Source organism: Miniopterus natalensis, chromosome 3 (genome assembly GCF_054644295.1).
Source record: "Miniopterus natalensis isolate mMinNat1 chromosome 3, mMinNat1.hap1, whole genome shotgun sequence".
Taxonomy (NCBI): Eukaryota; Metazoa; Chordata; class Mammalia; order Chiroptera; family Miniopteridae; genus Miniopterus; species Miniopterus natalensis.
The window spans coordinates 94,477,927-94,504,999 of record NC_142083.1 but is presented as its reverse complement, the minus strand read 5'-3'; the positions used below and the strand labels follow the sequence as shown (position 1 = coordinate 94,504,999).

The window sequence follows — 27,073 nt, the reverse complement described above, 5'->3', positions numbered from 1 at the left end:
CATGCCACACCAAGGCCTGCATGACGCCACGGTGCCATCTGGTGGCCACTTTCTGAATGGGCAGGAGTTCTCACTGAGGTCCCCAGTGGCCTCTTGTACCCAGGGCAAGCAACCCACGGGGTGGCTGAGGCACCTGTGCTGGGTACACACGGCACCTGAGATGCAGCCGACTGAACTGACCCAAAGCTCACATCCTCCTCAGCACTGTAGTTGGGGCTTCGTCCGTCTGCTGGAGTCACAGGGGGGTCAGTACAGAGTCATGGGGGGCTCTGGGGTCCCCCTCACAGTCCATGGGCACTTCCTGGAGTCCAGACTGGGCAGCACCTCTGAGATGCTCACCAGTGTGTGCGACCTCAGTTGAGGTCACTGTAGTTGGGAGAAATCTGATGGAGGGGTAGCAGGTGGCCTTTAAGCTTCCATCTAGCGTCCCATTCTGTGTCTGTTTTTCCTGTGTACACAGGGGTTGGTGGTGTATTTGAGGCTAGTGCCCAGGCTCCTTCCCTTAACACTCAGATGATGGGGCAGGTGCAGGGTGTGGAGGGCTTGGCAGTGAGGGGGTTTGGGGCAGGTCCTGGGGTCGAGCTCCCCCCTGCTTCCCCGGGGCTATCTACCAGCCTCCTGCATGGACCCTTAACTCAGCTGCCTGCCCCACGTGGTTCGAGCACGTCAGCATGCTGGTCATCATGCTCAACTGCGTCACCCTGGGCATGTTCCGGCCTTGCGAGGACGTCAAGTGCCGCTCGGAGCGCTGCAGCATCCTGGAGGTAGGGGCCTGGCAGATGGGGGCTGGGCTGGCCCCTTTGCCACGATTGACCCTTAGGGACACCCCCTCCTTGGGTGTGAAGGGCACAGGTCCCACCCTCAGACCCTTCTCCCACCAGGCCTTCGACGACTTCATCTTCGCCTTCTTCGCGGTGGAGATGGTCATCAAGATGGTTGCCCTGGGGCTGTTTGGGCAGAAGTGCTACCTGGGTGACACGTGGAACAGGCTGGACTTCTTCATCGTCATGGCAGGGTACAGCTCTGTGCTGCCCACAGCCCCGCTCTGCTAGGCCAGGGCTGGCGCGGGGGCTGAAGCACCTGAAGTGGCCCCTTGCCTGGCCAAGAACCCCACCCCCTCCGACTCCATGGGTGGCCTTGGGTCCCCCAGGAAGAGGGGTGAAACAGGTGCACTCTGGAGGGGTCTGGGTGCAGCCTGGTCAGGGTGGCTGGAGGTGGGAAGCCAGTATGGTCTCTGCTGGGAATGGACACTTGTCCTGGGGATCCTGTGCCAGCAGCAGCAATGGTGGGTGGACATGGAGTGTCCAGGAGGGCGAGGAGTGCCCCGTGGTGATTCAGGGTCATGCTCTTCCTGCCTCACGCTCCAGCCTGGCTGAGTGCACGGCTTGGGGACCAGCTCTTTAGCGTGTGGTCACCTGCCCACCGCCTGAATCTCCCTCCCTCTGTCCTCCCCAGCATGATGGAGTACTCCCTGGATGGACACAACGTGAGCCTCTCGGCCATCCGGACAGTACGTGTGCTCCGGCCCCTCCGCGCCATCAACCGTGTGCCCAGTAAGTGACGACCCCTCCCCAACCTGGGGCAGGCATTTATGTCTTGCCAGCCCTGCTGAGAGCTCTCCAGGGCCCACTGGGACACAGAACCAGGATGCCACACTTGCTATATGGGTTCTGGACATTCTGGCTCCTGCGCCAGGGGAGGAGGGACTGTTAGCCCTGAGCATTTGCCAGTTTTTCTGGGAAGGACAGAGCAGCCCTTGGGATATGACGGGCAGGCTGTGGGGATCCTGACTCCTCATCCGCACAGCATTTCGTGTGATACTTGGTGAGGGGGCACTCACAGGCCCAGTGGCTTCGTTTTCTCGCCCATTTCTGTGGTTCTCATGGTCAAGCTCTGCCAGAGACTTGTGGTCCTTCAGGGAGGTGTAGAGAAGTTCTGGGAAGTTACGCGGCTGCTTGTTGGGAAGATGGCCTGTCCTCACACTAGTCACCTGCCCAATTGGGGGTGGTTTGGGATTTATCAGTGACTTCAGAGTGTTCAGTGCTGTGGCTGAATTCAGGGGGTATTGCCCATGTGACTGTAAGGTAATGTGTGTATATGCGGTGGGAGGAGTCTGTGTGTACCATGTAGCTGTGTACCCAGCCTTTATGGCTACCTGGTGGCCTTGACACCCAAGCCCATGTTCTTAGGACTTGTCCTGCAGCCCTCCCTGAGAAGTCACATGCCCCTAGGGTAAGTGTTCCCTTCTGCTGGGGCTGTCAACTCCACCAAAGGGCAGGTGGGTCAGAGTTGTGCTGTGGGAACCCCCCACCCAGCCCCTTTCCAGTGTAGGGCTCTGCTCCATCGTGATTCACACAGGGATGGAAAGACTGTTCCCCAAGTCCCTACCAGCTGCAAGACCCCAAGACTCCCAAGCATGGAGGCAGACCAAAGCCCAAGCTGGTGGCAGTCCCCAAGGTTGCTGCTCCTGTGACGGAGCTGGGCCTGCTGGACTCGTAGCCAGTCCTGGGACCTAATGGGATATGGTCCTGGCCATGATTCAAAAGGAAGAGCATTGTGCCTGTCCTGCGACCCTCATGACCAGCATCCTTGCTCCCCTTGGTGTGGGCCTGACCCAGAGGCCTCATTGTCCCTTGGGGCCTGCTGGACATGTGCAGTCCCCTGCAGAGCCACACTACTCACTTGTGAACAATGGGATGGCTTAGTTGGGGCTGGGAGCCCAGGGGACGCTCCATAAGGTCCCGTGCTGATGCCTAGATTGCCACTTGCAGGCATGCGTATCCTGGTCACACTGCTGCTGGACACCCTGCCCATGCTGGGGAACGTGCTCCTGCTGTGCTTCTTCGTCTTCTTCATCTTTGGCATCGTGGGCGTCCAGCTCTGGGCCGGCCTGCTGCGCAACCGCTGCTTCCTGGACAGCACTTTCGTCAGGTACCAGGCACCACCCGCCAGCAAGTCACGCCCAGCAGGCTCTTGTCGCCCCGCCCCCAGAGGTGCCTCCCCTCCAGCCCCGCCCCCAGGGGCACACCCCTCCTGGAATACCTCTAGCTTGGGCCTGGGCTTCTGGCTTCTGGATCTCCGTCTCTATCTCTTACCTTTGTTTTTATATTTGTTATTGTCTGATTTTCTGTCTGTCTTTCTCTGTTTCCTCGCCTCTCTCACTGTTCCTTGGCATCCCCCATTGTCTGTCCCCCTCACCCTCCCTTTCCCTCTCTCTGTCCCTGTGCCCCTCACTGGGCCGCCTGTCCCCAGGAACAACAACCTCACCTTCCTGCGGCCATACTATCAGACAGAGGAGGGCGACGAGAACCCCTTCATCTGCTCCTCACGCCGAGACAACGGCATGCAGAAGTGCTCGCACATCCCCAGCCGCCGTGAGCTGCGTGTGGAGTGCACGCTGGGCTGGGAGGCCTATGGGCAGCCGCAGGCCGAGGGCATGGGCGGCACCGGCCACAATGCCTGCATCAACTGGAACCAGTATTACAACATCTGCCGCTCCGGCGACTCCAACCCCCACAACGGCGCCATCAACTTCGACAACATTGGCTACGCCTGGATCGCCATCTTCCAGGTGGGCACTAGCTTTAGACTATGTGGCCTGTGGCCTTTGTTTCCCAACCATGTTGGGTGCTGAGCATGCAGGGCCATGGGGGTAGGGGGGAGCCAGCAGGTCTTTCTTGCCCTACCAGCCCCTGAGGGGACACAGGCCTGCCGCCCTCCCAGGGCCATTTGTGTGTCCAGCTGCCTGCCCCCCCACAGGTGATCACCCTGGAGGGCTGGGTGGACATCATGTATTACGTCATGGATGCCCACTCCTTCTACAACTTCATCTACTTCATTCTGCTCATCATCGTGAGTATGGGGCGTGGCAGGTGTCCCAGTTGGCAGGGCAGGACTTTCACAGCCTTGGGTATTAGTGGGTGGAGGTTCCTCTGAGTTGTGACAGCTAATCTCAGATCCATAAACTCCTTAATGGACGCCGTCCTGGTCCCCAGGGTCCATTCATGAGTCTGCTTGCGCCCCCAATGCACTCCACCCCAGCCTTTGCTGTCCCTCGTGGGTCCCGGCATTGGCTGAGCTATAAGGTTGGGCAGCAAAGACCCAGGACTACCCTTGGGCTGCCAGCCGACAGGTGGGGGCCTATGGTGGGCACAGGGCTTCCACGCAGTCCCTGGTGGGAGGAAGTGGGAAGGTGTAGGAGGATAGAGGCCAGCATGGGTGGGAGGGAGAGCCCACTCCAGGAGGCCTCAGGTAGCACCCCAGGCCCTCCCATGGTCAGGTCCTGTCTGGAGATTACAGAAGAATCAGGACTGTGCACAGTGTACATTACGTCCCAGGCACGGCCCTCCGCAGTGTACGTGGCCTCAGGTGTGTCCCTCACTTGATCTGGGCAGGGTCTGTCAGGACTCAGCAGTAACCAGAATAGCAGACATCCGTCCTTGTGTCAGATAATTGTCACGAGCAGAGGCGAGTTTTGCATGGTGACCCATGTTGCAGAGGAAGGCCTGACTGGAAAGAGCAGGGTGGCCACAGTCTAGAGTCTCTCATCAGGGTCAGACCTGAGGAGGAGGGGGCAAGCTTCACAGATGATGGAAAGGAGGGTCTCCCCATGTGTCCTCCATCTGGCCACAGTAGATGAGAAGCACCTACTGTTAACCGCCTGTCCCAGATGCTGGGCTCAGTATCAAGTCAGCAGTGACCCCACATCACGGGCACCTCCACTGGCCACACTTAGGGCCATACCCCTGGCCCCTGGAATGGGTGATGCACAGCAGGCCTCAGTCTTTCTCTCAGCAGGGACTCAATCACTGTAGTATAGAAACCACAGTCACTGCCCGGCCCCCGGGGCAGATGGGTCTCCATGTCCCCTCTTCCCCAGTTCCCTGGGGCACACAGCCTGGTGAGCGAGGCCCTGGACGGGCTGTCGGAAGGCTCAACACCGCCCGCCCGCCACAGGTGGGCTCCTTCTTCATGATCAACCTGTGCCTGGTGGTGATCGCTACGCAGTTCTCAGAGACGAAGCAGCGGGAGAACCAGCTGATGCGGGAGCAGCGCGCCCGCTACCTGTCCGATGACAGCACGCTGGCCAGCTTCTCAGAGCCGGGCAGCTGCTACGAAGAGCTGCTCAAGTACGTGGGCCACATCTGCCGCAAGGTGAAGCGGCGCAGCCTGCGCCTCTATGCACGCTGGCAGAGCCGTTGGTGCAAGAAGGTGGACCCCAACAGTGCCCTACACGGCCAGGGCCCCGGGCACCAGCCGCGGCGGGCAGGCAGGCGTGCAGCCTCCATTCACCATCTCGTCTACCACCATCACCACCACCACCACCACCACTACCACTTCAGCCACGGCAGCCCACGCCGGCCTGGCCCTGAGCAGGGCACCAGAGACGCCAGTCTGGTACAGGCTAGAGCACTGCCCTCACCACCCTCACCTGGCCCTGGGCCACTCGATGCCGAGTCAGTGCACAGTGTGTACCACGCAGACTGCCACGTGGAAGGGCCACAGGAGAGGGCCCAGGTGGTGCAAGCTGCGGCCACCAACAACAACCTGAAGCTGGCCATGGGGCTGGGCGCCATGAATTACCCCACCATCCTGCCCTCAGCAACTGGTGGTGGCAAAGGTGGCACCAGCCCTGGGCCCAGGGGAAAGCGGGCCAGTAGGACACCGGGAGCTGGAGGGCATAGCTCCCTTAGCCTGAGCAGCCATGACCCCTATGAGAAGATCCAGCATTTGGTTGGGGAACATGGTAAGGACCCCAGCCTCACCCTGCTGAGAATGCAGTGGGATCCAGGGATGTTGTCCCCACCTGTATGCTCTTCAGGGGGGCCCTGGACACCCTCATGAGCCCTGCTGGTGTGTTGTTGTTTTTTGGCACCCTAGAAGAGGGGAGTGGGAGGGGCTCTGGCACCTCGCACTCTGACACGGCAAGGACGGGGGAGAGGGTACCCCCTCTGTCCACCCTGTAGTGGCTCCAAGCAGCCGTTGGCTCAGTGGACCATGAGCATTTGCCACATGGATGAGAATTCTGAAGGTGGCAGAGTATTGCCCCAACCTGGCCCCAAGAGGGACCGTCTGCCCATGTTCACAACCTGGCCACCTCTCCCGAGGAGTGCTCAGCCCCACTTCTGGGTAGGGAGACGCAGGCAGAGGGAGTGGGGAGGAGTACAGGTTACAGTGCCCCTAAGCGTTGGGGTCAGGGGGCCAGGTGCCCCTCACCATTTCCCACCTGGGGCCTCTGCTTCACCCACCTCAGATGGGTGGTCTGAGGGGACACCGGGTCCCATGCAGATTGTGAGGCCTCCCAAGTGGTGTGTGCAAGTGTGCAGACCGCAGTGCACCTGGCACAGGCAGGGCGTGTGCCTGGGTCATTGTGCGTGCTCGTATGCACCGTGCCTGGGATGTGAGAGCCAGTGTGTCTGAGTGCACATGCTTCTAGCCCTGCTGCCCATTAGGCGGCCTGGGCCTCGTGGGCCCTTGAGTGGTAGTGAGTCCAAGCCACAGCTTTGGGTGCAGAGTGCACCTGGGTCCCAGAAACTGAGCAAAAGGAAATGGTCCATAGTACTCCTCAGGCGTTCCCACGTCTGACCTGTGTGGGAGTGTTGGTGGTTGGTGGGTCAGATTAGGTGGTGTTGAAGTTAATTTTTCACCTTTAACATGGCTGCTAAAAAGTCGCTCACATTACATTTCTGGATGGTGTAGCCCTAGGAGAGGTGAGCTTTTCTGCCCCTCTTGTGTCCCTGCCCCTGTGTGTGAACAGAGCACACCTGTATAGGGTGTGCATGAATGTGCCCATGTGTATATGTGTGTGTTTCTAGGTGTGCACATGAATGTGTCCAGGGGAGTGTGTGTTTCTAGGTCTGAGTGTGCCCGGGTGTGTACTGTTCACCCTACAACAGCCTCTGTGTGGGCGTGGGTCCACCCCAGGTGTGACCACTGAGTGGCCTGACCCTGCCTGTGCCCTTCACCCCTCAGGACTGGGCCGGGCCCCCAGCCGCCTCTCAGGCCTGAGTGTGCCCTGTCCCCTGCCCAGCCCCCAGGCGGGCACGCTGACCTGCGAGCTGAAGGATTGTCCGTACTGCGCTAGCGCCCTGGGAGACCCTGAGTTTGAGTTCAGCGACTCAGAGAGCGGAGACTCAGACGGCAACATGGTCTATGAGTTCACACAGGACGTGCGGCACGGGGACCACCGTGACCCCATGCAGCCGACCCCAGGGGGGGACACACCCGCCCAGGGCGGTGTGCGGAGGCGGGCACAGCAGCGGATGGCCTCTGGCAAGCATGGCGGGCTTGGCCGTGTGTGGGCTGCCGTCAGTGGCAAGCTGCGCAGGATTGTGGACAGCAAGTACTTCAACCGCGGCATCATGATGGCCATCCTCACCAACACGCTGAGCATGGGCGTTGAGTACCACGAGCAGGTGGGTGGGCCTGGGATGCCTGCCCGCAGTGGGAGGCGGGACTTGTCATGACCCCTGGGGAGCGCATTCCTTGTGTGTCTCCTTGAGGTTTTAGCCTCTTGTGGACCCGCATTGGGGTTGTGGAGGGTGGGGGGCAGAGGTGATGTTGGAGCCAGATGCTTTTTATCAGTTACTCAACAAATGCTCATCTCTCCTCCTGGGGTTGGTTCTCTGCCGAATGGGTAACAGAGATACCGTGGCTCCTGCCTGGAGTTTCTCGCATCTGGGGTGGGGGTTGAGACCACCACAGACCCAGAGGCAGCAGGTCATCTGGTGGCTCTTCTCAGGAGGGGACCCCCAGCCCAGTTCTGACAGAGAGAGGCCCCCCCTTACCTGAGCCAGACCGGCTGGCAGCTCCTGCTGGGGTGCCTCTTGGTAACCAGAAGAGGTGGTGATGCAAAATGGCCTGGGAGGAGCCATTCCCACGGGTGGCGCCCGGTCCCCTAGGTGCCTGGATGCTGTAGACCCTGCACCCTGGCGCTGGACAGGGCCACACAGGGAGGGCAGCAGCCGGGTCTGGCAGATGGTGTCCTCTCAGGGCCAATGTCAGTTTACTTTTAATGACCAAGCTCACTTCCTCATCTCCTACCCGTTGGTCTCTTCAGGTCACTTAAGCCATTTTCTTTCATCCTGGAGCTGTTAGGGGAAATCCAAGCAGTGTTAGCCCAAAGCAGGCCTGGCCAGGAGGGTCTTTTTGTGAGGGTGAGATCCAGGTCAGGGACAGCAAGGGGCTTAGAGGGACCCTGGTATGGAAGAGCCTCCACCACACGTGCACACAACACATACAAAGGTATGCACATGTACACAATCATACATAGCCACAGACATATGTACGCAAGGCTTACCTGTCCAACTGTGAACATGTATACAGACACGCACACATGTGCAGCCATGTACACATCCACCGTGTGTGCATGTTTTCAGGCATGCACACACAAGCAGGTCACACTGGTACACGGACATGGACATGGACACACATGTAAGCATTTACACTAGCACAGGTGTGCACGTGTGCACACACATGCTGGTGTACACACACACACACAGGTCAGAATGCCCCCAGTAAAGGTGGGCCTCTGGGGCCTTCTGCCAACAAGTAAGGGTGTGTAAGGTCTCCAAAGACCAGGGCAGCTTTTGGAGACACCACCCTTACTGTCTGTGCCCCAGGCACCCCCACACCCACCCTGAAGCCTGGCACAGATGCTCCAGGCCCTGTTCCCTTGGCCTGTGCTTGGGGGCCCGGGGAGTCTTCAGAGCCCCAGTGCACAGATGTGCTGGTGTTAAGGTTAGGAAGGGCCTGGGGGCCAAGCCAGAGACAGTGATGGAGGGAAGGCTGGATGGGCCAGGGTCTCACTGGAGGGGATGTCCCTAGGGCCTAGCTTCCTTCTTCAGACAGCAGCTGATAGGTTCCTAAGATGCCTACTATGACCTTGGGGCCTTTGGCCCCTTGATGCAGCCTTACCTGCTCCGCACCTGTGGGGGCAGTGACACTTCTCCCCTGATGGTCCCTCTGCTGCCCATAGCCGGATGAACTGACCAATGCCCTGGAGATCAGCAACATCGTGTTCACCAGCATGTTTGCCCTGGAGATGCTGCTGAAGCTGCTGGCCTGTGGCCCACTGGGCTATATCCGGAACCCCTACAACATCTTTGACGGCATCATCGTGGTCATCAGGTGGGTCCCCACCTCTCACCCAGGCCACAGTCCCTGGAAGCTCTAGTGTCAGAGAGCAGAGTCTCAGTCAAAGGGAGAGGCACTTCTGGCAGCATTTTCTGGCAGGCTATGGAGATGGGGTGTCAGGTATATCTGAGTCCCTCCCCACAGGCACTGTGGGGGACACATGGTTAGGTCAGCTGCTTGTCAGACATATGTTGCTAGAATCTATTAGAGCTGTTCCTTTCAGGAATAGAGTGGATGTTCAATGGCCCTTCAGCCTCCTGGCTGGTCTCTGCTTAGGGCTCAGCCCTCGCTTGCCTCTGGGGTTTCTGCTGCAGCAAAATCCACACACAAAAGGGGCAGGAAAATCTGAGGAAAGTTCCTGAGGAGGAAGTGGTGCCCTTGGGAGTCAAGGGGTCTCCACCCTAGCAGGGAGGGGGTTGAGCAAGAACAGAGGAGCCAGGTGTGGCTGTGAAAGGTGCAGGATGGGAAGGTACTCAGTTGAGAAGCTTCTGTCCCAGCCAGAGCCAGGGATGGCAGCTGGTTAGTTGGCTTCAGAGATGTTGCCACAGTCCCTCAGCCCCCCTGGGCACCTGTTGCAGCCAGACCTGCTGCTCATCATGGGTTTGAGTACAGGCCACGGTGGCTCCCAGGCTGACATTCCTGTTTCTGGGAAGAGGGAGTCTGGAGTCAGGGTCAGGGCAGGGATCCGTAGTCAGAGAATGGCACCTCCTGACCCTTGGCCTGGCCCACAGCGTCTGGGAGATCATCGGGCAGGCGGACGGTGGCCTGTCGGTGCTGCGGACCTTCCGGCTGCTGCGGGTGCTGAAGCTGGTGCGCTTCATGCCTGCACTGCGGCGCCAGCTGGTGGTGCTCATGAAGACCATGGACAACGTGGCCACCTTCTGCATGCTGCTCATGCTGTTCATCTTCATCTTCAGGTGGGCCCCCCACAGAGGAGACCCCTCCCTACTGCACTGGCCTTGTGCTCCTGGCTTTGGGGCCACAGGGTAGGGGGTGGGCAGGAGCCTCAGAGGTTCTGCAGAAGCCCAGTCACTGGTTCCTTCACCCAAACAGAACTGATTGGGTGCCTTCCACGTGCAGGCGTGAATCACATGAGACACCAGGCTGAGCTTTGCTCTTGTGGGCCGACAGCTGGGTGTGGGGACAGGATGGACTGCAGGATGGATAGATTGGGGACTGAGCAGAAAACAAGGGGACTGGAGAAGGGGTGGGGCAACCAGGCTGGAGTTCATTTGTTGAGCTCGTGCAGTGCCAGCCTGGCCATGATTCGGGACTCAGGCCTCAGGGCGAGGCTGGGGCAGAGGGCAGTCCAGGCAGGCTGAGTGAGACAGGTGCTCCAGGTCCCTGCCACTGCCTGGAGCCAGTGTGGCCTCTGGTTGTCCCTCCCTCTCCTGGCCTTGGTCTTCCCACCAAGGATGTGAGCACTGGGAGGTCCCTGTAAACCAGAAAACAGAGGGCCCGGCGGGGGGGAGGCGTAGAGAAGTAGCTGCTGGGTTTGAAGGTGACCACAGACAGAGTGGCTCCCCTGCCTCACCCCACTCCTGCCTCCCACCCTCAGCATCCTGGGTATGCACCTCTTTGGCTGCAAGTTCAGCCTGAAAACAGACACTGGAGACACAGTCCCTGACCGGAAGAACTTTGACTCGCTGCTATGGGCCATCGTCACCGTGTTCCAGGTAAAGCCTGGGTGGGGGCTGTCCCCTGATGTAAATGTGGCCCCAGGAGAGCCACAACCCTGCTCAAAGCAGCCCCAGTGCATGCCTTGGCCTGTGCAAGGCTAGAGCAGTTGAGCTGTGAACTGCAGTAGGGACAGCAGTTCCGTCCCCTGGGATGGTGGTCTTGTTCTCGCTGGTGCAGAGCTCCTTCTGGTTCCGAGGAGTTGCCGGCATGTCCAAGGTGGGGTTAACCCCTAGCGCCCCTCTGTTCCCACCGTGTCGGCCCCGCCCCCGCTCTGCCTCGCTGTCCTTCCCCAGATCCTTACCCAGGAGGACTGGAATGTCGTCCTCTACAATGGCATGGCCTCCACCTCCTCCTGGGCCGCCCTCTACTTCGTGGCCCTGATGACCTTTGGCAACTACGTGCTCTTCAACCTGCTGGTGGCCATCCTGGTGGAGGGCTTCCAGGCAGAGGTGAGGGGGACTTGCAAGAGGTGGGAGCCCGGCACGTTCGACACAGACTGACATGGAGAGGCCCCTGTCCTCTCATCTTGTTGGCCTGGCCTTTCGTCGCACCCGCCTCCACACCAGCCCTGCCTCCCTGTGGGAAGCTCCACCGGGGGGTTGCTTGGCACAGATGGCCTCCACCCAAGGGGAGCCTCACACATGCCTTCTGCCCTGCGGGGCACAGGGTGACGCCAACAGATCTGACACAGATGAAGACAAGACATCCACTCACCTGGAGGAGGATTTCGACAAGTTCAGAGACCTCAGGGCAGCAGGTATATGTGGGGGGGATTGAGGGGGCAGTGCCTGCCCTGACCTGGCAGAGCGGGGACTCCCCTGGGCCAGTCCTGGGCAGGCAGATTCCCCTTCCCAAGAGCCCTGGAGGCACAAGTGGCCCCTCCTCCCCCAGAGATGAAGATGTACTCCCTGGCCGTGACACCCAACGGGCACCTGGAGGGCCAAGGCAGCCTGCCCCCTCCTGTCATCATGCGCACGGCAGCCACGCCCATGCCCACCCCCAAGAGCTCCCCAAACCTGGACGCGGCCCATAGCCTCCTGGACTCTCGGCGTGGCAGCAGCAGCTCCATGGACCCTCAGCTGGGGGACCAGAAGTCTCTGGTAGGGACCGTCCCCTGCCCTGGCCTCAGGGCACCTTTAGGCTTCACGTGCCCAGCTCCTTAAGGCCTTCCCTGAAGATGAGTGAGGGTCCCACATGCCCCCCACCCTCCCTTCTCCCCCCTGCCCGGTCATTGCCGCATGAGTCCCTGGCCCTGAGCGCTTTGATTTCTGTAAACGGAGCGGGAGTTGCTATGCTAACGGGAGGAGCACAGACCAGACGTGGCAGTGCACGTCTGATTCTTTTTCTCTGGTAAAGTGTCAGGCAGGAAGTTTATCTTCCAAACTGCGATAAAAGATGAAAGGTGGCAGAGTATAGATCAGAAGGAAAAACGGAAAAGAGATGGCAAAAATTGTAAAAACAGTACAGGAAACGTGATGGAGGCCAGGGGGAGGGTCTGTGTGTCAGGATCAAGTGTCCCATGGGGATTTTTCAAGCAAACCGGGAAATGCCATCCCCAGGGACACAGCCAAAATGGCTCTTCAGAAGGGCGCAGGAGGGATGGGCAGAGAGGACACGCTAACAACAAAAGGGGGGTAGGACACGGAGGAAATCTTCCTGTTGGTAACAGGAAGAGAGACACCCAGGTGAGCCTGGGATGGGCCAGGTGACTTAGCTACAAAATGCACTGCAGCCACGAGGGAGGGGGCAGGGACGGTTTAGCAGGATTAAATCTCAGCTTGTGCTAGACCCGGGAGGTGACATGAATACCGGCCGAGAAGATGGGCGCAGCAGGGTAAGTCCCTGGATCGAAGTTGGTTTATCTCATAAGACATCAGCCAAACTTCTGTTTACGAGGCCAGAGTATGCAAATCAGAAACTGACTTGGGGCCCCACCCCAAAGATCAAGGTCAGCTGGGATGGTGTCTGAGGATGGGTCAAGGGCTGGTCCCAGGCCCGCTGATGACCTGTGCCTGCCCTTCGGCCCTCCAGTGGGCACAGCAGCCAGCCCCAGCCCAGCAACACTTGCTAGTTGTATCTCCAGCTCTTAGTTAGCCTGCTCTACAACTCAGGCATCCCCCTGGATGAGCTGTGTCGCTAGCCTCCCCCTAGCAGGATGGTCTGCGTGTATAAATCCCACTCACATGGGTTAATGGTGATGGTGGTGATCCACATACAAATCCCATCCATAGGGTGACCCGTTGGGGAAAGGCCCCTGCGGCTGGATGCCCTGGAGCCTGGGATGTTTAGGAGTACTTGGGGACTGGCCCCCCTCTTTCCTTCCCCCTCCCCTGCAGTCCAGCCTCCGCAGCTCTCCATGTACCCACTGGGGCCCCAACAGTGCCTGGAGCAGCCGGCGCTCAAGCTGGAACAGCCTGGGTCGCGCGCCCAGCCTCAAGCGCCGGAGCCAGTGCGGGGAGCGGGAGTCCCTGCTGTCCGGAGAGGGCAAAGGCAGCACAGACGAGGAGGCCGAGGATGGCAGGCCCAAGGTGGGAGCCTCACCCTGCACACATGCCACCCCACTACGGCGTACTGAGTCCCTGGACCACCGCGGCACGTTGGACGTGCAGCCCCTGCGGCCAGCCACCCTGCTGCCCACCAAGCTCCACGACTGCAACGGGCAGATGCTGGCCCTGCCCAGCGAGTTCTTCCTGCGCATAGACAGCCACAAGGAGGACCCAGCCGAGTTTGACGATGACATGGAGGATGTGAGTGGGCATCAGGGCGCATGCCTCCTTCCTGTCATCGCGTGGTTCCCAGAGCAGAGCCTGAATGTCGTTCTTGGTGGGGTGGGGGTTGGGGGGGGATCTCAGGAGAAAGGGAAGGATGTGGACAAGCTGAGCAGGACTTGACCCAGCCGACGGGCCTCAGCTGGGAGCTTCGGAGCTGGAGTGGCCCCAGGGTCAGCCCACCTCCAGCTGAGGGCCATTTTGGGCCCTGAGTTATCACCCACTGGTGGTCAAGGGTGGAGGAGAGGACAGGGCCACCTCTCAGTGAGGCATTGACTCCATTGCCTAGGACAGTCCTGCAGGCAGGGGGCAGCTGGAGGGTGGGGTGCTGTCTGATCCCGTGGACTCCCAGCATGGGTCACTCACCCCTGCTTGCATGGGAAGGATCCACTGGGACAGCTGGGACCCCAGGGATGGAAGGATGGCTGGGACAGGCCTGGGGATCTGTACCCTCTCCCAGAGCTGCTGCTCACGCCTGCGCAAGGTGCTGGAGCCCTATAAACCCGAGTGGTGTCGGAACCGTGAGCCCTGGTCGCTGTACCTTTTCTCCCCACAGAACAGGTAAAGGGTGCCCTGGGTTGGGAGAGACTCTCCCCGAGTTCCCTGCCAGTTAGTGAGCTCCCGGGCCTCAGGGTCTCACACCTGCCCTCTGGGGACTGGGGTGAAGCAAAGGCTTGGTCAGGGCTGTCCTCAGACCCCGTGCCCAGCGCCCTCGCCCCGCAGGTTCCGCGCCTCCTGCCAAAAAGTCATCGCTCACAAGATGTTCGATCACGTCGTCCTGGTTTTCATCTTTCTCAACTGCATCACCATCGCCCTGGAGAGGCCAGACATCGACCCCGGGAGCACCGTGAGGCCCCTTCTCCTGGGGCAGGGTGGGTCTCGGGTACAGTGGCCCCTCTCACCACCCTTCCCTTGCAGGAGCGCATCTTTCTCAGCGTCTCCAACTACATCTTCACGGCAATCTTCGTGGCTGAGATGATGGTGAAGGTACCTGCCTATCTGGGAGAGCCCAGGGGTCTGTCCCCTGGCCTCACAACCCCCTCCTGCCCAGCACTTCCCATCTGCTGTGACCCTGTTCCCCATCCCATCTGCTGCAGCCCATCAGACCTGGACTCCTCCTCTCCTGCTCCTGGACAGGTGGTGGCCCTAGGCCTGGTCTCGGGGGAGCATGCCTACCTGCAGAGCAGCTGGAATGTGCTGGACGGGCTGCTGGTCCTGGTGTCCCTGGTCGACATCATCGTGGCCATGGCCTCTGCGGGTGGTGCCAAGATCCTGGGCATCCTGCGTGTGCTGCGCCTGCTGCGGACACTCCGGCCTCTGAGGTGGGCAGCATGGGCAGGGGAGGAAGGGGCTGGGCCAGGAGAGGGGACAAGGACAGATGAGTGGGGGCAGGATCTTTGAGTGACCTGCACCTTCTGCACAGTGGCCACTCCCTCGGCATGGCCGACAGCAGGCCCCTCTGCCCCTTGCAGGGTCATTAGCCGTGCTCCTGGCCTCAAGCTGGTGGTGGAGACCCTGATATCGTCTCTTAGGCCCATCGGCAACATCGTTCTCATCTGCTGTGCCTTCTTCATCATCTTCGGCATCCTTGGGGTGCAGGTGGGCGGCCCCGCTTGTCCATGGGTGTCCTGTCCGAGACACAGTGATCTGTGGTCAGCAGTGGCCTAGGCCTAGGAAGGCCCAGCCTCGCCCCTCACCCTTCTGCCCCAGGAGGCCCTTTGTGGGGGCTGATGGGCCGGGGGTCACTGGGTCGGCCCTCTGGGTGACCGTCTGCCCCGTCAGCTCTTCAAGGGCAAGTTCTACTACTGCGAGGGCACCGACACCAGGAACATATCCACCAGGGCAGAGTGCCAGGCTGCCCACTACCGCTGGGTGCGGCGCAAGTACAACTTCGACAACCTGGGCCAGGTGAGAAGGGTGAGGGTGAGACTGGGAGGGGAGGGGAATGGGGCTGGTTGGAGGCAGGGCCAGACCTGGGGTCCCCTGAGGTCTGGGCCCCAAGTGATCCTCGATGGCCTCACCCTGGTCTCCTGGAAGAACAGAATGGCGGGACCATAGGGGTCCAGAGCCATGGGCGGGTCTGCTGTGCAGGAGGCCTGTGGGGTCTCCAGGGTAGGAGGAAAGGCCCGCGATAAGCAGTAAGCACCCACCACCCTTGCTGTGGCCCCGCAGGCGCTGATGTCCCTGTTCGTGCTCTCCTCCAAGGACGGCTGGGTGAACATCATGTATGATGGGCTGGACGCCGTGGGCATAGACCAGCAGGTACGGGCAACAGGCAGCGGGCAGCCCTGGCCCTTCAAGCAGACCCTTTGGGTATCCTTTGGGTCATCTCAAGGAACCTCCTCCAGGAGGCCGTGTTTCACCTGAGAGCTTCTGGAGAATTTCATACCATGGGGCCCCTTCTCTGGCCCTGCAGGCTGTAGCACCAAGGGGCCCTGCGGTGCGTGGCTGTCCCTGGGCGCCACCCTTGGGCAGCAGGGCCCGTGCGTCCTCATGTGTTACAGCCGGTGCCCAACCACAACCCCTGGATGCTGCTCTACTTCATCTCCTTCCTGCTCATCGTCAGCTTCTTCGTGCTCAACATGTTTGTGGGTGTCGTGGTGGAGAACTTCCACAAGTGCCGGCAGCACCAGGAGGCCGAGGAGGCGCGGCGGCGCGAGGAGAAGCGGCAGCGGCGCCTGGAGAGAAAACGCAGGAGTAAGGCGCTCCCGGTAGCGGTGGCGGGTCGGTACCTCTGCGCCCGGGCGGGGGGGGGGCAGCAGGGGCAGCAGCGATGGGCTTTGAGGCTGGGTCTCCTCGGCACTCAAGTGCAGTGGGCACCTGGAGTCCCCTGCCTGGCCCTGCGCCCCTCAGCCTCCCAGCCCCAGCCTCGCCGAATGGCTCTGCACGCTGCCCGCCTTGCCTGGGCCTGCATGGTGTCTGGGCCCTCAAGGGGGGCCGGGCAGAGGAGGGCAGCTGCAGTAGGAGGCGGGGGTCCCCTCCCAAGTGGCATAGATGAACGAGACCCCCAATTCTCATCCCCCATCACTACTGAGAAGGGTTCACCCCCATGAGTTTTCATGCCACAGGGGGGAAACAAGCAAAGCTGTCCGAGACACAGAGAGAGAGGGTCTTAGGGAGGCCCTACCCAGCTTGGGAGCAAGGAGGGCTTCCTGCAGGAGGGGGCCGCTGAGTGTCCCGCCCACCACAGCCAGCTCAGACCATCTCCTTGTCTTTCCAGGCACTTTGCCCAACCCAGGTACCTGCCCCCCACCCTGCATGCCTAAGCCCCTTGCTTCTGCCAGCCCCTGCACGGGGCTGCAGGCTGGCCTGGCCTCTCCACCCTTCTGCCACTGCCATGTGGAAGGGCAGACATTGCAGGCAGATGCTAGGCCTGCTGGAGTCTGCTGCAGGGTGGGCTCGGGACAGCCAGGGTTGGGTGCCAGGCGTCAGTGGGAGGAAGGGTTGTCCACTCACCTGCCTGGTGTCCAGGCTGCTGCCTGCAAGCTTGTGTGTGTCCCTCTGCCCAGCTTGCATGCCTGGCTGCTTCCCTGCTGTGCTCCGGGATGCCTGCCAACTCATGGCTGCTCCATGTCTTCAGTGCTGGCCTGGCCGTACTGGCTGCCGGCCTCTTTGGCTGCTCGAGCTGAGTCGACCTCTTTAGTGACTGCATGCCAGACCTAGGAGCATGAGGGTCTCAGGCCCTGCTCACCCAGACTCTGGGACAGCCACCACCCCCTGGCCCCCATCTGTGCATGGTTCTGTGGCCAAGGCAGGTCCTCATGTGCAGTGGTGGCAGCTATATCCTCACTCAGTGGGAACTCAGTGGGCACTGATATGCCCTAAAGGGGTAACTGCAGGGAGAGCATTTAGTGCAGACAGACAACTTGGTGAAATCATGACCGACCCCCCAGGTTATGGCCATCAGATGGGCCGGAAACCCAGAAGATCCCAGACAAGAGGCAGTGGCCACTGGCCCCTTGGAGGACTAAGAGGGGAGGGACTCTGGGCCTGGTGGCGAGAAGATAGCTCATGCCCAGACTGAGAGATGGGTGGGGGACACACAAGATTATCCTGCCCCCTAAGAAAGCTCCCATCTGCCACCCCCCTTCATCTAGGTGTGTCTGAACCCCACTGCCAGCCCAGAAGCCAACCATAAAGGCCCCAGCTTGGGAGCCCCTGGCAGGGCGGGGTCTGGGCAGGGCCAGGTGGAGTCTCAGCTTCCAAGCCCACTCCTGGGGCTGCCCTGAGGGCCCCCCCTCCCACAGCCAAGGGAGTTGGTGGGTGGCCTGCCCCTGAGGCCCTCTCATGCCCAGGCCTCCCACCCTGGGTTGCCCATCAGGCAACAGGAGCCAGACTCAGGGAGCTACTTCTTCCTAAATGCGCCCCCTTCCTCAGAGAAACCCTCTCCTGCACCCTCCTGGAAACTCCCCACATCTGAGCCCGGGGCCTTCCCCCAGCCCCACTCCTACCACCTAGCCCTGGTCACAGGCGCCCTCTCCCTGCAGAGGCCCAGCGCCGGCCCTACTACGCTGACTACTCGCCCACTCGCCGCTCCATCCACTCGCTGTGCACCAGCCACTACCTCGACCTTTTCATCACCTTCATCATCGGGGTCAACGTCATCACCATGTCCATGGAGCACTACAACCAGCCCAAGGTGGGGCTCAGTGCGAGGCCCTTCCCACCCTGCCTCCAGCACCAGTTTGGGAGATGAGCCCTGGGAGTGCCCTAGGTGGGATCCCGCACCTCGGGGGTGGCCTGGATCAGTAGGTGCTACCCTGAGAGCTGGGAGGTCTTAGGGCTGCAGCCCTGGGTGAGCCGTCACTGGAGTTTGCGGATTGTGGTTTGAATAGAGGGTCTTCCTTTTAACATCAGTTGAAACTCTCAGGGCCGCCTGCCCTAGAGGGCCCTCCCCACCCCATGAGCAGTTCCATCTCCAAACTCTGGCTGTTGAAATGTCCCTAAGTCCAGCTTCCCGGGCTATAGGTTTCACAGTCCAGGAAAAAGCCAGACAGAAAGGGCTGGCAGGAGACAGGCAGGCATAAATGGTCAGCTTTTTTATTTCCTTCCAATTACATCTGCATCACCATCATTTCATTAAAGAAAGGACTCCCCCTCTCCTGTCTCCCACCATGGGAAGGGAGGAGTCTCAGGGCATCAGAGCCTTTGAGTCTGAGCCTGCTCAGCCTTTTGGGAAGCTGAGCTCTGGCTGGCATGGGCTAGCTCCTGCCCCAGACTGTGGGTGGGGCCTGGTCAGTGCTGGGCCAGGAATCTGGGCTCAGAGAGACAAGTTCTCCCCACCTGAGGGTTGTCCTCAAAATGCTGCAAGTGTCAATCTAGGTGATCCCTTCCAGACCTGGGATAGGCCCGCATATCGTAGGTGCTCAATAGCTGGGCCTCAGAGAGACCTGTCCTCTACCTGGAGCCTCGCAGATTGGAGAGAGATGGGGCAGGGTGACCAGAAGCCAGGCACTGGGGTGCCTAGTGCCACAGTGGGGAGAGGAGGAAGAGGAGGAGGGGCAGCCTAGGCAGGATGGCCTCCGCAGCCTGACGCTCTGTCCCCAGTCACTGGATGAGGCCCTCAAGTACTGCAACTACGTGTTCACCATTGTCTTCGTCTTTGAGGCTGTGCTAAAACTGGTGGCATTTGGGTTCCGGAGATTCTTCAAGGACAGGTATGTGGGGTGGGGCCGCCTGGCATCCTGGAGGACCCATGGAGCTCTTGGGGGAGAGGGCAGGTGAGAGTCACAGCCCTTCCCTCTGATGGGCTTAGCCTTCTGTCTGCAAAGCTGACGGTGCTGAGCGGAGGTGTGGGACACGCCCAGTGGGTGGCACCAGGACATGCCTATGGGTGACACTAAGATGCACCCAGTGGGTGACACTAGGGTACCTCCAGGGTGATAGGGAGGGGACTCCTGCTCTAAAGGGCTGTGGGTGGGGGAAGGAAGCAGCCCGGTGCTGAGCCCGACTGGCGCCCAGGTGGAACCAGCTGGACCTGGCGATCGTGCTGCTGTCCATCATGGGCATCACGCTGGAGGAGATCGAGATGAGCGCGGCACTGCCCATCAACCCCACCATCATCCGCATTATGCGCGTGCTCCGCATCGCCCGAGGTAGGCACCATCGGGGGCCCCGGGGCCACCCCGACCATGCCCCAAGGCCTCAGCGGGTGGCTAGTGCTGGTGACAGGAATGTAAGGGACAGGGGTGGTCCTGGGGCCCAGCCAGCTGAGAGAGGGTCAGACTGGCCAGGACCCCCACCTGTCCCTAACACTCAGCTCTTGACCCTAGTGCTGAAGCTGCTCAAGATGGCCACAGGCATGCGCGCCCTGCTGGACACTGTGGTTCAAGCGCTGCCCCAGGTAGGTGCACAGCTGCCCCGGGGGTGAGCACTACAGGTACCCCCAAGAAGACAAGGCCACAGGGAGGGCCTCGCTCATTGTCATTCATTCATTCATTCATTCGTTCATGCGGTCATCTGTCCTTGTGATAACCACGTTTATCATTCCTACGGGTTCAGGGAATAGTGGCCATGCTGGGAGGGAGACTGCTGTCTGCCTTCTGGGCCTTGGTCCCTCTGGGGAGGACCGAGAGCCAGTGCTCGCCTCCCCCGGTCCAGCATCGGATGCGTGGGATTCAGGCAGAGGGCAGAGGACGTGGCTAAGGTGGGCTTCTCTGAGTTCCGAGAAACCCAAGGTTCATGTGTTGGCTGAAGGCCTCTCTCCTCTTTTGGAGCCAGCTCAGGCCCTCTGTCCTCGCTTCCTATGTCCGCATTCCCCACACTGATCCTTTGTGACCTCTTGAACTGAAAGAAACCCTTTGCCCCATCTGTGCAGTATCCAGTTCTTTTGCCAAGCCAGCCTGTTCAGCCATGTGTCCATCTGTCCATGGTTCTGACTCTTTGGGCCAGCCATCTGTCCACCTAGCCACCCATGTGTCCATCTGTCTACTATCCAGCCAGCCACTCACCCCACAGCTGCATGACCACCTGGCACCTTACCTCTCAACCACCTACTCACCACACACCTGTCTGTCCGCATACCTGTCCAGCCATGCGCCCGCCAGCCCTCCATGTGCCCCCTTCAGCCAGCCCCCACTCATCTCCTTAGCGGCATTCCTCCGCCCTGCCTGAGTTACAGTCCCAAGGTCCTTTGTGCCTGCCCGCTGACTGTGGGAGTGACAGGAGGGTAGGGAAGTCTGGGCCTGGTCATGCCCATCGTCAGGGGCACGGGCAGTGTGTGAAGACAGAGCGCCCAGCCTGGGGGCAGCATAGGCCCTAGGAAGGTGTGTTGGCGAGATCCATGGTTAAGCCTCGGCCTCGGCCTCCCCATGGGGACCCCGAGGGTAGAAGCAGGCTCTACACAGAGGCCTCGGGAGGCCTTCTAGGCTCTGGGAAGCAGAGATGCTGGAGGCAGAGGTGGTCCTGGGTGCAGGGTGGGCATGAAAGGTCGAGGAGGGGCCTTGAGCACCAGGCAGGACAGGGAACCCATAGGGACCATGGGAGCTCCAGGGCCGGGGGCTGGGTTAAGAACAAGGCTTCAAGGCTGCCTCTGGGAGCTTGGCCTCCTGCCTGGCAGGAACGGGTGAAGGCGGCTGGGGGGGCACCAGGCACCGATTGCATAGCAGGTGGGCTGAGGCCTGACCTGGTTCTGCTTCTTTCCTGTGTAGGTAGGGAACCTCGGCCTACTTTTCATGCTCCTGTTTTTTATCTATGCTGCCCTGGGAGTGGAGCTGTTCGGGAGGCTTGGTGAGTGGCGTCCAGGGAAGGGGCAGCCTCACCCCCACACACATGGCGTGCAGACAGCTCTGGCCACTGACCAGACCAAGACAGGTCCCCTTGCTCCCTCAGCCCTTACTGCACAAGGCGAGAGTGCCAGTGGGCACACGTAGGAACATCTACGCACACACAGAAGCATGCTGCCAGACTGGAGACACACACACATACATACACATACCCGGATACGCATGTGGACACACACGTGTGTTTATACCCCAGCAAGGAAGGCAGAGCCACAGGCGAACCTGAGCAAACATCTACATGGGAACATGCACATGTTACCCTAATCTGCACCTGGTCCCCAGGGGACAAATGCTGCAGCATGTCCTTTTTTAATTGTCACCAAGGATTTCCTTAATTCCCCTCTGGCCAATCTGGACAGGGGTGCAGGAGGGACCATCTCTGGCAGCCTACTTCCTGTAGGGTCCCCCTCCCCTCCTTCCGGGGTCTTCTGAATATTTACTGTTACTGAACACTCAGTGGCTCCCAGGAGCCGCCAGTGGGCCTGTCTGATGTGGCTGATGTGCTTTTCAGTTTGGGGTCTGGCCATAGCGGCCTCCGGGGACCCTGCAGCTGGTGCCTCAGACCCCAGGCCTGACTCCTGGCCCCCGGTCCAGCCTCATGCTCCAGAGTGGTCCCATTACTCCACTGAGGCCTGGGGATGCGCAGGGCCTGGGGAGCAGGCTGAGTCATCCTCTGGGGCTGAGCCAGAGCTGGCTGGCACCAAGGCCTTGGCTTCTCCATCCAGAGAGCCCTAGATCTAGAATAAGCAGGGCTTCAGGCAGCCGCCATGCTAAGGAGGCATCACATCACCCTGTTTTGAAGAGACATGCCTCCTGTAGGTATCTACCTGCCAGGTGCCCCCGAGCTAGGCAACCACCCAGTGCCCCAGAGAAGCATGACCACCTCCCTGGGGGAGGGGCAGGTCTTAGGGCCTCCCAGGCCAATGTGCACCCTGACCCAGGAGTGTGGCTGACCTGGCGGGTCTCTGCCCTGCAGAGTGCAGTGAGGACAACCCATGTGAGGGCCTGAGCAGGCACGCCACCTTCTCCAACTTCGGCATGGCCTTCCTCACGCTGTTCCGAGTGTCCACGGGGGACAACTGGAACGGGATCATGAAGGTACCAGCCCAAGCCAGGCGGGCAGAGAGGTGGGGTTGGCCTGCACCCTCCTGCAGCTGCCCCTTCGCCCACAGGACACGCTGAGGGAGTGTGCCCGTGAAGACAAGCACTGCCTAACCTACCTGCCAGCCATCTCGCCCATCTACTTTGTCACCTTTGTGCTGGTGGCCCAGTTTGTGCTGGTCAACGTGGTGGTGGCCGTGCTCATGAAGCACCTGGAGGAGAGCAACAAGGAGGCCCGCGAGGACGCCGAACTGGATGCTGAGCTCGAGCTGGAGATGGCGCAGGAGCTGCCCGCTCATCCCAGGCCCACAGCCCCGCAGAGCCCCAGCACTGGGCCCGAGGCCCCCAACCTCCCGGTTGCTCGAAAGGTATCCGTGTCCAGGATGCTCTCCCTGCCCAACGACAGCTACATGTTCCGGCCTGTGGCACCCGCCTCAGCCCCTCACCGCCATCCACTGCAGGAGGTAGAAATGGACACCTACGTGGGCACCACCTCCTCCGGTATGAGCCACGGAGGCAGCTGGAGGACTTGGGCTGGTGGGAGGACATAGGAGGACTCAGGTGGGTGGGGGGACTCAGGGCTGGTGACACCTGCCTGGTTTAGACACCTTCCTGCCCCAGGCTTGGTCACCGAGCGCTCACCACCTGTGAAGTCCTGCGCCTCCCTCCAGGTCTCGTCCTCCCCTACCAGGGGCAGCAGCACCCTCCTCACCCTGCCCCCTCGGGCCACAGCCCACTCCCCCAGCTTTAGCCGCCTACTCTGCAGACAGGTAGGAGAAGCCCCCGACTCCTGCAGGACCTCGGGGGGTTCCCTCTCCCCATTAAAGGATGAGCGATAGGGATACTGGGGAAGGGGGGTGCTTTGTTCCTAGAGCCCATGATGACAGTTCCCAGCCACACTCCCTCCTTGGGCGGCTGCCTCAGTCCCCCACAGCACCCCGGCAACGGCTCCTGTGGGCCTCACCTATACCCATAGACCACCCTTCCCATCCTCAGGGCGCCGCGCTGGGCTGGTGGTGCACAAGGTCGCCTCGGCCCAGCTCTGTGCCCAGCAGGGTTTCCAGGGCCCACAAAAGGCTTTCCCTACTCTCAGGCTCCAGCCCTCTGCTTCTTGCAGCCCCTCCCCATCGTGACAGGCATGGATGGTTGGCACCCGCATGCAGGGTGGTCTCCAGGGTGGCATGGGTGGGGCTGGAGGACAGTGGCATCCACACCAGGGGCTCTCAGCCCCATCTCACCCTGGATCCCACTCTCAGGGGGTCCAGAGCCTTCTCTGGCCCAGTCAGGAGGAGCCTGCACCCCTGGCTGCTGGCTGGGCTCTGCCTGGTCTCACCTGACCCCATGCCCTTGCAGGAGGCCCTACACACCAGCTCCCTGGAAGCAGAGGTTGACGGCCCTGCGGACTGTGGCCCTGACTTGGGGGAGCCTTGCGGGAAGACCCCCTCAAAGCAGGCATCCCTGGGGGACTCCCTGAGGTCGCCTCCGCACTCCCCAAGGCCCGCCAGTGTCTGTACCCGAAAGCACCCTTTCGGTCAGAGCTGCACCTCCAGCCAGCCGGCGGCCACAGGCGGGGAGGAGGTGGAGGCCCCAGACCCAGCCGACGAGGAGGTCAGCCACATCACCAGCTCGGCCCGCAGCCCCTCGCCCGAGGCCCGCGCGGCGGTGGGCGGCAAGCCAGACCCCTGCAGGCGCTACGGTGTCGACGCCCAGCCCAGCCGGGCAGACCCGCACCAGCGGCCCGCGGCGGAGCAGGGCGGAGGGGACAGCCGCTCAGAGACGGCGGAGCTTAAGGCCCAGGCACTGGAGGCCGAGCCAGCCCCAGGCGCCCGCAGGAAGAAGAAGATGAGCCCCCCTTGCATCTCCATAGACCCCCCCATGGAGGACGAGGGTGCAGCCTGGCCCCCTGTAGCAGAGGGTGGCAGTACCACCCTGCGGCGGAGAACCCCATCCTGTGAGCCCATGGAGGGCATGGGGGTGGACCCTACCGCCAAGGGGGAGCGGTGGGGCCAGGTTCCCTGCCGTGCAGAGCACCTGACCATCCCCAGCTTTGCCTTCGAGCCGTTGGACATGGGGGGCCCCAGCGGAGACCTATTCTTGGACAATGGTCACAGGGTGGCCCCAGAACCCAGAGCTTCCTCGGGGATCACAGCACCCACTGAACCCCACAAAACAGAGTCTCCTATGCCCTCCAATGATCCCCCAGAGAAGGGATGGGGGCTGTACCTCAAAGTCCCCCAGAGTCCTCCAAAGAAAGCAGGGTCCCCCCCAGCCAGTCCCACACCAGGCGACAGTGTGGATGAGCCTGTGTAGCTGGGGGCACAATGCCACACAGGCTTGGCACGGGTTGGGGTGTATCCAGTGGGGTGGTGGCCCCACACAGGGCCATGCATGGACCCCAGCTCAGGCCCCACCCTGGGCAGAGGAGCCGGAAAACGTCTGCCCAGGGGGAGGGAGGCAGACGCTGCTCTGGGGAAGAGCAACAAGGTTAGCTCCTTGGACTGCGAGCCTGTCACTCAGGTTTGGGTGTTTCTGTTTCCCCGCTGTGGTCTGAGACTGCTGGCAGCCTGGTCAGCAGTCCCTCCATGAGAGTGTCATGGGACAAGGCCCAGAAAGCAACCAAAAGGAAAACAGCAGAGGCTGCCCAGCAGAGTCCCATCCTCACATCCACTTATTTTATAGGGAACACATGCTTGGGGCCACTGTGCCCTCGCGGGTGGCAGCTCAGTCCCCCAAGGCCCCCGCCTCCTTGCTTCACCATTGCTCACAGTCTGAGCTCCCACCCATCTGTCCTGACCCCCCATTGCTGTCTCTCCATCTCCCCACCGTGCTGTCCAGAAAACACCCATTGACTCTGGTCTCTGTGAAACGCCGACCCACCAGGAGTGGGAGCCAAGACCCCCAGTGCCCAGCACCTCCAGCGGCCGTCCTGGCGACTGAGCAGAGCCGTTTCCACTGACGCCCCTTTGTTTTATTCTGTTTCTTTTATAAATTCAGGTTAAACGTTGCAATAATCGGATGCAGAAAATTCAGCTCTGAAGTCAAGGGAAGGGGGGCAGAGCAAAGCAGAATAAATATTAACTTATTTAAGGAACAAGTGGATGATGATAAAAATCAGTCCCTCACGAGAGGGTGGCAAAGCTGGGTGGTGACATCGACCATGGTGGGATCGGAGGCTCCCCTCCTGAGCACCTGCCCCCCTGCGGCGTCCTATGGCCCCCCACTCAGGCAGATCCACACACAGGAAGTGGAGCAGGAAGAGTCGGGCCCATCAGAGCCAAGCACGTGGCCCTTACTGGCCAACACGGGAAGAAGTTTTTGCCAGAGCCGCTGACAGATGAGTGCTGTGGGGGGAGCCCCACAGGGAGAGCTTCCCAGCTGGACAGTCAGCTTAGGGCTGCAGAAGGCACCCCACTCTTGCTGTCTCCCCACCCTGAAGTCTTGCACTCTTCGCCCTGACCCTTGACCTTGCCCCATGTCCTGCTGGCCTCTCAGGGACCAGAGCTCATCTGCAGCCCTATGGGCCCCTTTCCTTGTCCTCAAAGCCTGATCTTGGGGATTTCTCAGAAGGGTCTCAGCTCAAGGCCCAGACAGCTCGGCAGAAACAGCTGAAGCCCCATGACTAGTGTCTCACCAACCCACCCTCTCCACTGCCTTTGTCCCCACATCCATCCTTGGGTCCCATGGTCACCACCACAGATCTAACGGACATAGCATAGCTGCCCAGCTCAGAGTGCCCCTATCTAACCGTCTTCTGCCTGGCCAGGGCCTGGCGACTGAGCTGATTAGGGGCCTCTGAGAGTGGATGGCTCTTTCCTGCCACCCCAACTCCCTGCCCATCTCCAAATCACAGGCCTGGGTTTTAGGTCCTGTGTCACTGATCCCTCCTTAGATGTGAGGGGACTGAGGTACATGGAGGGTGAGAATGAAGACGTGGCTTCTTGGGGCACAGAATGTCTCCTAGCATCTGGCCTGGAGACATGGCTCAAAAGTGCATGTGCCACGTTTGCCCTAATGAACAGGGACAACACTGGCACCATCTGTGTGAGGACTGCACGTGGAAGCGTGTCCTTCAAGGAAGGGGAGCTGCCCTTTCTGTCCAGCTCAAGGGACAGGGGTTGGAGCCCAGGCCACCCCTCCCAGGCTCTAGAAGGCTTGATGTGTGGGTTGGGGGCCGGGTCTAGAGGAACCAGGTTCTCTGTGCTCCCTGGCCCCCAGTGCCTTCCCCAGTCCCCACAGGAGAGGATTTCAGGGCCCTCACCTGTCCTGGCTCAATTTACCTCCAGCATCGAGACCGCCTCTCCCCACTGGCACCCTGTCATGTGGTTCCTTGATACTTCCACACCCAGAATTCCAGATCTGCTCTGGAGCAAAACACTCCAAACACCATCTGCACGGTCCCCTCATCGACTCTAATTGTGTTAGTTTCTGTGTGCCCGTTTTACAGAAGAGCATAGGGAGAGGTGTCATGCCCCAGAGTGCCTCCCTCTCCTAGACCTGCGGGGATGGGGGGGGGGGTAGGTCACCAGCAGCCCAGTGGACATGGGCCATATGGGCAGGCATAGGGGCTTCCTAGGAGGATACCTGTGGACACAGAGGGGTGGCTGCCCC

The 27,073-nt window shown here is 60.7% G+C and overlaps 1 protein-coding gene across 1 annotated transcript; it reads left to right on the top strand.

Annotated features, from left to right (window-relative positions):
* Positions 1–657: 657 nt before the first annotated feature.
* Positions 658–25,559, top strand: CACNA1H (calcium voltage-gated channel subunit alpha1 H). The gene is made up of 31 exons (XM_087815745.1): positions 658–764; positions 882–1,015; positions 1,456–1,553; positions 2,772–2,931; positions 3,253–3,571; positions 3,760–3,852; positions 4,957–5,746; positions 6,973–7,415; positions 8,978–9,129; positions 9,867–10,052; positions 10,694–10,811; positions 11,109–11,264; positions 11,482–11,572; positions 11,707–11,915; positions 13,152–13,562; positions 14,044–14,144; positions 14,307–14,430; positions 14,502–14,905; positions 15,056–15,182; positions 15,366–15,491; positions 15,756–15,845; positions 16,088–16,280; positions 18,071–18,222; positions 19,131–19,240; positions 19,545–19,678; positions 19,856–19,930; positions 21,237–21,311; positions 22,341–22,462; positions 22,537–22,966; positions 23,087–23,235; positions 23,819–25,559. Exons 1-31 carry the CDS (start codon positions 672–674, stop codon positions 24,773–24,775), a joined length of 6,822 nt encoding a protein of 2,273 aa, XP_087671871.1. The 5' UTR covers positions 658–671; the 3' UTR covers positions 24,776–25,559.
* The last annotated feature ends 1,514 nt before the right edge of the window (positions 25,560–27,073 follow it).

Coding starts and splice junctions, on each gene's coding strand:
- CACNA1H (XM_087815745.1), top strand. CDS start 672: ATGCTGGTCATCATGCTCAACTGCGTCACCCTGGGCATGTTCCGGCCT. Junction 19,679..19,855: donor CGTGCTCCGCATCGCCCGAG/GTAGGCACCATC, acceptor TCTTGACCCTAG/TGCTGAAGCTGCTCAAGATG. Junction 23,236..23,818: donor GCCGCCTACTCTGCAGACAG/GTAGGAGAAGCC, acceptor ATGCCCTTGCAG/GAGGCCCTACACACCAGCTC.